The sequence below is a fragment of the Carassius auratus genome, unplaced genomic scaffold (genome assembly GCF_003368295.1).
Source record: "Carassius auratus strain Wakin unplaced genomic scaffold, ASM336829v1 scaf_tig00217159, whole genome shotgun sequence".
Classification (NCBI taxonomy): Eukaryota; Metazoa; Chordata; class Actinopteri; order Cypriniformes; family Cyprinidae; genus Carassius; species Carassius auratus.
In genome coordinates this window covers 1-9,503 of record NW_020528923.1, presented here as the reverse complement: position 1 = coordinate 9,503, position 9,503 = coordinate 1, and the positions used below count along the sequence as shown (strand labels likewise).

The following is a 9,503-nucleotide window of genomic DNA, read 5'->3' as shown; positions in this document are numbered from 1 at the left end:
TACACTAAATATAATCACTTTAACTATTTTCTCCAATTCCAGTTTCTTTCAATTCCAGATTTCATAGTACAAATGAAATAACCTGAATGCAAAGAAAATGACTACTATATCATTTTATCCATTATCATGTGTTCTCTATGTAACACCGTGTGATATGAATTGTGCTCGGAGATGTCAAATAATATATATTAAACAAATTCTACATAAAATTAAATGTAGATCAGTAAACAAAAAAAAGGACATTGAAAGACTACATTAAAGTTTATGAAAGCAAGGACAAAAGTATATTCTAATTCATCATGTATTTATTGTTCTTTACAAACAATTTACATTGAAAATATTGTGCCTTAAAACCCCAGTGAGCAAGCCAGAAGGCAACAGTGGCAAGGAAAAACTCCCTAAATTAGTGAAGAGGATCATCAGCAGAGAGGTATAGGGAGAAACCTTGGGAGGAACCAGACTCAGCAGGGGCAAGCCATCCTCCTTTGGCTGGCATCTAAGTTTGCTGTACATAGGCCAAATATAATACAAGCCATCCATCCAACATTTCATATAGAATTGTGTTACTTTTGTGGTTATGCATTTGTGATATCTTTGACTATTGACTGCCTGCATCGGTTTAGAGTTTTGCCGGGACATTTTCTGAAGATACTTGAACAATGATTTTGTATTCACTGTAAGAAAGGGAAGCAGAAAAGTTAAGTCAAATTAGTATCAACTTCTGGTTGTGTGCCTCTTCATAAAAACAGTTCATGGAGTGGAGAATCATAATGGATAAGGTGCAAGTTTGAAGTGTAACGCATTGCACAAACCTGAAAATGTATCAACAGGTGAAAGACTGCTTTAAGAAATGAGTCAATTTGAGTATTGCAGATATATTAATTTACCTTTTGATTGGTTGTGTGCCTCTTCATAAAAACAGTTAGTGGAGCGGAGAATCATAATGGATAAGGTGGAAGTTTGAAGTGTAACATTGCAGAAATCTGAAAATACAGTCATGGAACATTAACACAACTGAAACATTGTACAGATGTCTATGTTAGTTGCACACTCACCTTTTTGGAGTAGTGGACTGTAGATATTGGGTTTTCATGCACAAACCTGAAAATTTATCAACAGGTGAAAGACTGCTTTAAGAAATTAGTCAATTTGAGTATTGCAGATATATTAATTTACCTTTTGATTGGTTGTGTGCCTCTTCATAAAAACAGTTCATGGGGTGGAGAGTCATAGCGGAGAAGGAAGTTTGACGTGTAGTAAATTGCAGAAATCTGAAAATGCATTCATGGAAAATTAACTTCTTGATAATTAAAGTGTTTGCACAACAAAAACCATTTAGCAATCTGTACACTCACCTTTTGGGAGTAGTGGACAGGAGATATTGGGTTTTGATGCACAAACCTGAAAATTTATCAACAGGTGAAAGACTGCTTTAAGAAATGAGTCAATTTGAGTATTGCAGATATATTCATTTACCTTTTGATTGGTTGTGTGCCTCTTCATAAAAACAGTTCATGGAGCGGAGAATCTTAATGGATAAGGCGGAAGTTTGAAGTGTAACATTGCAGAAATCTGAAAATACAGTCATGGAACATTAACTGATTGATAGTGTTTACACAACTGAAACATTGTACAGATGTCTATATTAGTTGCACACTCACCTTTTTGGAGAAGTGGACCGTAGATATTGGGTTTTCATGCACAAACCTGAAAATGTATCAACAGGTGAAAGACTGCTTTAAGAAATGAATCAATTGGACTATTGCAGATATATGAATTTACCTTTTGATTGGTTGTGTGCCTCTTCATAAAAACAGTTCATGGGGTGGAGAGTCATATTGGAGAAGGAAGTTTGATGTGTAGTAAATTGCAGAAATCTGAAAATGCATTCATGGAAAATTAACTTCTTGATAATTAAAGTGTTTGCACAACAAAAACCATTTAGCAATCTGTACACTCACCTTTTGGGAGTAGTGGACAGGAGATATTGGGTTTTGATGCACAAACCTGAAAATTTATCAACAGGTGAAAGACTGCTTTAAGAAATGAATCAATTGGACTATTGCAGATATATGAATTTACCTTTTGATTGGTTGTGTGCCTCTTCATAAAAACAGTTCATGGAGCGGAGAATCATAATGGATAAGGCGGAAGTTTGAAGTGTAACATTGCAGAAATCTGAAAATACAGTCATGGAACATTAACACAACTAAAACATTGTACAGATGTCTATGTTAGTTGCACACTCACCTTTTTGGAGTAGTGGACCGTAGATATTGGGTTTTCATGCACAAACCTGAAAATGTATCAACAGGTGAAAGACTGCTTTAAGAAATGAATCAATTGGACTATTGCAGATATATGAATTTACCTTTTGATTGGTTGTGTGCCTCTTCATAAAAACAGTTCATGGAGCGGAGAATCATAATGGATAAGGCGGAAGTTTGAAGTTTAACATATTGCAGAAATCTGAAAATACAGTCATGGAACATTAACTGATTGATAGTGTTTACACAACTGAAACATTGTACAGATGTCTATATTAGTTGCACACTCACCTTTTTGGAGTAGTGGACCGTAGATATTGGGTTTTCATGCACAAACCTGAAAATGTATCAACAGGTGAAAGACTGCTTTAAGAAAAGATTCAATTCGAGTATTGCAGATATATGAATTTACCTTTTGATTGGTTGTGTGCCTCTTCATAAAAACAGTTCATGGGGTGGAGAATCATAGCGGATAAGACCGAAGTTTGAAGTGTAACGTATTGCACAAACCTGAAAATGTATCAACAGGTGAAAGACTGCTTTAAGAAATGAGTCAATTTGAGTATTGCAGATGTATTAATTTACCTTTTGATTGGTTGTGTGCCTCTTCATGAAAACAGTTTGTGGAGCCGAGAATCATAATGGATAAGGCGGAAGTTTGAAGTGTAACATTGCAGAAATCTGAAAATAGTGTCATGGAACATTAACACAACTGAAACATTGTTCAGATGTCTGTGTTAGTTGCACACTCACCTTTTTGGAGTAGTGGACCGTAGATATTGGGTTTTCATGCACAAACCTGAAAATGTATCAACAGGTGAAAGACTGCTTTAAGAAATGTATCAATTGGACTATTGCAGATATATGAATTTACCTTTTGATTAGTTGTGTGCCTCTTCATAAAAACAGTTCATGGGGTGGAGAGTCATATTGGAGAAGGAAGTTTGATGTGTAGTAAATTGCAGAAATCTGAAAATGCATTCATGGAAGATTAACTTCTTGATAATTAAATTGTTTGCACAACAAAAACCATTTAGCAATCTGTACACTCACCTTTTGGGAGTAGTGGACAGGAGATATTGGGTTTTCATGCACAAACCTGAAAATGTATCAACGGGAGAAAGACTGCTTTAAGAAAAGATTCAATTTGGGTATTGCAGATATATGAATTTACCTTTTGATTGGTTGTGTGCCTCTTCATAAAAACAGTTCATGGGGTGGAGAATCATAGCGGATAAGACGGAAGTTTGAAGTGTAATGTATTGCACAAACCTGAAAATGTATCAACAGGTGAAAGACTGCTTTAAGAAATGAGTCAATTTGAGTATTGCAGATATATTAATTTACCTTTTGATTGGTTGTGTGCCTCTTCATAAAAACAGTTCGTGGAGCAGAGAATCATAATGGATAAGGCGGAAGTTTGAAGTGTAACATTGCAGAAATCTGAAGATACAGTCATGGAACATTAACTGATTGATAAAGTGTTTGCACATCTGATACATTTAGTGAAATATGTAGACATCTGCGCACTTACCTTTGACAGTAGTTAGTAGTTAGTTGATGCACAAACCTGAAAATATATTGCTATTAGGTGAAACGGTGCCTGAACACTGTTTTATTCTGACACTACTACATTTACATTTTCATCAGTTGTTTTCTTCAGTAAGAAAGTTATTGAGGTACATAATTATGTGTTGGATGGAGTACAGAATCTCTTGTATGGGAGAAATTCTGACTTGTGCATTTCATACGTCTAAAAAGATGACTTGCAGATGTGCTTGCATATAGTTGATTGATTTAACCATGCCTTTATTCTGCTTGTGTAATCATGCACAACTGAGTCTACTTACCAATTTTGTGTTGTTCTATTGACTTAAATGTGATATTAGGAGACAAATGGATGGATGCAGGCAGTCTTTGTGGATGCTTCCTATAATGTTTGCAAGCATCCATTATGATTTGGATGGCTTAGAATGACTGAAATTAGATTATGGATTAAATGTCAGTTAAAAATAAATCTCTCAAAACTGAGAATTTAAGCAGAATTAAAATAATAATAATAATAATAATAATAATAATAAAGCATTAAGATGAATACAAAGTAAATACTACAGTTACCTTGGCTGGGTGAAGCTTACTAGCTCAAGAAAGAAGAGCAATTATGGGAGATGTTGCGTTGAAAATGATGATCACTTGTTTGAATTACAGGCTGGATTAACTGGACTCTGACCATGTTGGAATCTCAGGATAGCACTCATATCGTATGGACACAAAAACAGAACAGACAATACAGTGATACAATTCTCATTTCAGAGTGTTGCATTGATAAAATGGATTACCTTCAGATAATACTTCAATCATAACATGGAACAGCTGTACATATTCAACTGATGGATCATTATAAGAGTTATTCATTTAGATATAGATAGACTTAGAACATACCGTCTCCAGTTGTACACTTGCCCTGCAGTTGTATGCCAGTTGGAAGCTCAGGATGAACATTGAACAAGTAAGAGCACAGACAAGAAACAAATAATGCAGGTTATACAGATTTCATTACATAATCACACACATTAATTTTTACCTCAGTGAAATAAGGACTGCTTGGTGGTAACTGTAATACGTTTGCACAATTTCAACAGAGACATTATCTGCATCTTTAACATAGACATGGTCTATCAGTGTACCTTTTTCAGTGGTAGGGTGTTGCACATGTTGACTGTATCCATGTAGTTCCATTAGTGTACCAATTGTAGATGATGTCAAGATGTCCTCATTGAAGTCTCCCATAATCACTTTCTTTCCTGACTGTTTCTCCAGCTCATCAATAACATGCAACATATTTTGTCGAAACAGATTAAGTGGATATGAATTAGGTCTGTACAGCAAAGCAGCATTCAAACTTAGATGTGGAACTGCAAAGTATAGACATTCCAAGTTACAAGGTTCTGGAACCCTGACATTAAAATGAATGCTTTCACAACAGAATAGTCCAACTCCACCTCCTCTTTGTTGTTTTAAATCAGTGAAAAGTGGAGTACTGTTGTCATAACATTTAGCTCTTGGATTGCTCTTAAAAACAAATCCTGGAATCTGTACTTGGTCTTCAACTTTTAGCCACGTTTCAGTTAAACCGATGCAATCTGCATTCATTATCTGTCTGTGAACTTGAAGATCTTGAACATGAGCTCGAAGACTTTGTACATTATGAAGAGCAATTGTAAACACACCAGGTGTCTTTACAAAACTGTAATTTTCTAAAGCAAGTCGGGGCATGTTTTTCATAGCGGAGTCAATTTTCTCATTACAATATATGACAGAGTCTTTGAAGTTATTAATTATTAGTCCATCGAGGGTTCTCACACGACTCAGTGCAACATATGCTTGTCCCGGAGAAAATACCTTGTCAAGTGAGACGACCGCTTGATCTACTGTGAGTCCTTGCACTTTATGAACGGTGCATGCCCATGCCAATTTAAGTGGAAACTGACGTCTTAAACCACCATCGTTTGAGACTTGATCTTCTTCCACTTCAATAACAGTTGAATTTGGAGAATATTTCTGTCGCAGCTTCGATCTCTGAACTTTACCAACATTTGGATCATCAAATTCAACATGGATAGCTGATGGGAAGTCATCATCTTCATCATCATCACGTCTTTGTTTTCTGCTTATGTGGACAACTGTGCCACAGGCTCCATTGACAAGTCCATCAGAAACATCAACATTTTTCCTAAGCATTACTCTGGCACCAACACCCAAGGAAACACATTTGTCCAAACATGAGTTGAAAACTTTTGCATGAAATCCAACTTTCCTTTCTATTCTTCCAGTTTCTGGATTTCTAGCAAAGTCTCTAGCGTGAATAGTGATTGCCTCAGGACAACGCTCATTAAGTTTCTGTATATTGTACTCATCAACCTGAGCATTTGTAGGGAATATATGAATAGCATCGCATTCTTCACCAGTTTCACGTTGCTTCAACATGTTGATGTCATTTGGGCTTAGAGTTTCGTTCTTTTTATGAACTCTCAGACGATTTAACATTTCAGCAAAAGATGCATCTTGTTGCCTGACAACTTGTGTTAGTTCAGCAATTTCAAAGTTGGTATCCCAAAGATTCACTCCTTTTGGATCAACGTACAGGGGAATTCCCTTGACTGGCGGTAGCTGATAAAAATCACCAACACAGACCAAACTGACTCTTCCAAAAATTGAGTAGTCACCAGTTTGCTTAATTTGTCTCAATCTACCATGAACATAAGACAAAAGGTGATGGTCAACCATAGACACCTCATCAATGATCAGAATCTGCAAACCTCCCAGTTTTGCACGCAGTGAATTGATTTTGTCATCACTTAGGGGCTGATATGGCAGTTTAACATTGGCACCTATGGAAAAGGTATTATGGATTGTAGAAGCACCAATTTGAAAACTGGCCACTCCGGTTGACGCAGTTAAAATCACACTTCTATCATCAGGGTTTTCGGACAGCTGAGATAAAAGTCTGGAGGATTCATAGTAGATCGCTTTGATTAAATGACTCTTGCCTGTGCCTGCTCCACCAGTGACAAACAAGTGAAATGGTTCAGGGTTTTCACCAAGAAGTTTCTCTAAACACCATTTCCGTACTTTGTAAAAGATTGCACATTGTTGTGCATTTAATGATCGCAGTAAACATAATGCTTCTTCTCTAGAAATTCCAGCCTGATTGGTTTCAATACCGTATGGAGTTCGAGGGTTCGTTACAAGATCTGGAATAGAACACTCAGAATCATCTTCATCAGGAATTGTATTACTCTTCCTTAGTTCTAAACATTCGTGACGTTCCTTTTCAGTTTCAGGACATAACGCAGCCCAAGCATCTTCCAAATCAACACCTTGCTCCAAAAGCTGTTGAGCTCGATCAATTTTGTCACTTTCCTTTTCAAAGAGTGCTCGATTAGCATCAACAATACATTTGACTTGAGTCACATTTCTCCCACATTTCACAGCACCACTGTTGTAGAATTCCTCATAAGTGCTAAAACTCTCAGGCTTGAGCTGACAATCTTCATAATGCGGCAAGAAAAGTTGCAACAATGAATGAAAGTACTTTTCTGGATCTTTTTTGGGAGAAAATCTCGGATATCGAACAACAGCAGGGTCAGTTCGAGTTCTCTTCATCATATAACCACAGTCGTTGTTAAGCTTGATCACCTTGTCTTCAGAAGACTTTTTTTGTGAAGAAACCTCCGATTTTGACAAGATCCTGTTTTCAGAGCAAAAACTTGCAAGACATTGGGTCTCAAACTCTTCCGTGTTTGGCCTATTCTTGTATCGGTCAACCAGACTAGTCATCCAAAAGCTAGCTTCTTCACCAGACTGATCAACTTTGTTTTTGATGACACGAAGAGGCAAACTCATCTTTACAGGATTCAATCCAATTGGAATAAACTGGACTTTACGAGAACATTCCTTCAAGTGCATACCGGTCAGACGATACACAGCCTCTTGAGCAGAAACTTCTCTGTTGTGAAGATATACACTACCAAGCATCTTCAGTGATGATCTCGCTTCAAGGTTTCCATTCATGGCTTCGTTTTGCGCACGTTGCAGCAACAATCCCATTTCTTGTTCTGCTTTTGTGATGTAACTGATAATGTAAACCACTACGGAGTAAGCATCAGTGACGTACTGGATATCCATGTTGCCTTGCCAGGCACGCAGTAAATGTTTATTATACTGGTTCACCCAGACGTCTTTCGGACTTCTTTTAAGGACAACGGATTTCTTTTTGGAACACTGCGCATACACTTTCTCAAAGAGAGCTTGGTTAATACCAATGGACTCAAAAAATGCATCAGTAGAGTCATAATCCATATCAGAAGCGGTTAAAGCCTTTTTCACTTTTTCTAAAACTGTACGTGCAGTATCTTTTCCATCACCGCTTTTCAAATCGTCTCGACTACCACCTCTTGTAATAAGGTACGGCTTGATGGGGGTCGTGGAAAATTAAATCTGCAAACTGTCTTTTTCTTACGACATGTCTTTGAATGTTTGACACTGTGCTTCTGAACACCGTTGACAATCTCAAACAGATCAGTTTCATCCTCACTTGGGGTCTCACAAGTGATGTACCGATCAATGAAACTAGCAACCAAACCATCGTTTTCTTCATTGTCTTCATTTAACGTTGGGGCATTTTCAACCCAAAACAGACAGTGAACATGAGGAGATCCACGCTGTTGAAACTCTACACGATAAAAGTAATCTACTATCTTGCCGATCGGTTGAGCTGAAGACATGATTACATCTCTCAGAAAACAATGCCATCTATGATCAAACATTCTTGCAGCAGTCACTGGGTTTCGTCTAATCATCCACATTTTTCAGACCAGTCAAGTTCATCTGCTTTCAGATTTTTCCCTTCTAGTTTGATTATAGTACTAATCATTTCTGGCCATCTGAGATCCGCCAGAACTAAAGGATGCAAAGAAAGTTGGAATACCTAGCTGTCTTACAAGTGCAAAAAGGTCCTTTTGAGTAGACTGCCAATATGGAGGCGTTCCACGGATTGTCTCAAAAACTTGTATCCTTCATCAAAATTCAAGATTTAGATAACGAGTCTGGGTTTGTTAGCACATCTGATGTCACTTCAGTCAATAAACTCTTCTCAGATCCTTTGCGTAAAGCAATTGAAACATTGGATACAACTTGATCAATCTCAGACAGATACTGTGCATAGGAAAATGAAGTCTGTGCTTCGTGCAAAACGTCCATCTGCATTGAGTATTCTTGCATTCAAGTATCTCGACAGTGTTATTTTTACCTCCCTCTTATCATGAAATGTTGGACCACCAGTTGGATACAGAACAGGGAAACATTTTGCTTCGTTAGACCTATCGGATAACAAACTAACAGGACTGTTACCTTCAGCAGGTGCCAGATTTAATACATCCTGGAAATGCTGATCAATTACTTCTGAACCGATGTCCACAGGTTGCAATGACGTATCTGACAAAAGACCACTTTGCTCTTTGATGTAGGTAAGGTCTTCCTCTTGCTGTTCATCAAGATCATTTTCGTCAATCTTTTCAACTACATCTTGTTGCCTCCATTTCATCTACAACATTTTCTTTGGGTTTTGTTCAAAGAGTTGAATCCACTGCTGATTAATCTTCCACATCACTGAACCACTTATTGAAGCTGATTAAATATTTCAGAGCATTTCTAACACGATCAGTGTGTACATAC

The 9,503-nt window shown here is 37.2% G+C and overlaps 1 protein-coding gene and 1 pseudogene across 7 annotated transcripts; both read right to left on the bottom strand.

Moving 5' to 3' along the window:
* Positions 1-710: 710 nt before the first annotated feature.
* On the bottom strand, positions 711-5,085 carry LOC113100076 (uncharacterized). 7 transcript variants are annotated; one of them, XM_026264944.1, is made up of 18 exons: positions 4,955-5,085; positions 4,386-4,755; positions 4,118-4,244; positions 3,802-3,837; positions 3,615-3,710; positions 3,442-3,539; positions 3,321-3,366; positions 3,142-3,236; positions 3,021-3,066; positions 2,853-2,948; positions 2,559-2,604; positions 2,372-2,469; positions 1,962-2,007; positions 1,783-1,877; positions 1,356-1,401; positions 1,177-1,271; positions 888-983; positions 716-812 (listed from the first exon to the last, which is right to left on the bottom strand). In XM_026264944.1, the coding sequence occupies exons 10-18, from the start codon at positions 2,905-2,907 to the stop codon at positions 766-768; spliced, it is 624 nt and encodes a 207-aa protein (XP_026120729.1). In that variant the 5' UTR covers positions 2,908-2,948; positions 3,021-3,066; positions 3,142-3,236; positions 3,321-3,366; positions 3,442-3,539; positions 3,615-3,710; positions 3,802-3,837; positions 4,118-4,244; positions 4,386-4,755; positions 4,955-5,085; the 3' UTR covers positions 716-765. The 7 variants fall into 7 exon arrangements, with proteins under 7 accessions (XP_026120732.1, XP_026120734.1, XP_026120735.1 ...); XM_026264947.1 differs by lacking the exons at positions 2,853-2,948; positions 3,021-3,066 and adding an exon at positions 2,680-2,777 and having other exon boundaries at positions 711-812; XM_026264946.1 differs by lacking the exons at positions 3,142-3,236; positions 3,321-3,366.
* An 85-nt stretch (positions 5,086-5,170) lies between these two features.
* LOC113100077 (uncharacterized) lies at positions 5,171-9,447 on the bottom strand (annotated as a pseudogene).
* Positions 9,448-9,503: the final 56 nt, after the last annotated feature.

Coding starts and splice junctions, on each gene's coding strand:
- LOC113100076 (XM_026264947.1), bottom strand. CDS start 2,734: ATGATTCTCCACCCCATGAACTGTTTTTATGAAGAGGCACACAACCAA. Junction 2,605..2,679: donor GGCACACAACCAATCAAAAG/GTAAATTCATAT, acceptor ATACATTTTCAG/GTTTGTGCATGAAAACCCAA. Junction 1,402..1,782: donor GGCACACAACCAATCAAAAG/GTAAATTCATAT, acceptor ATAAATTTTCAG/GTTTGTGCATCAAAACCCAA.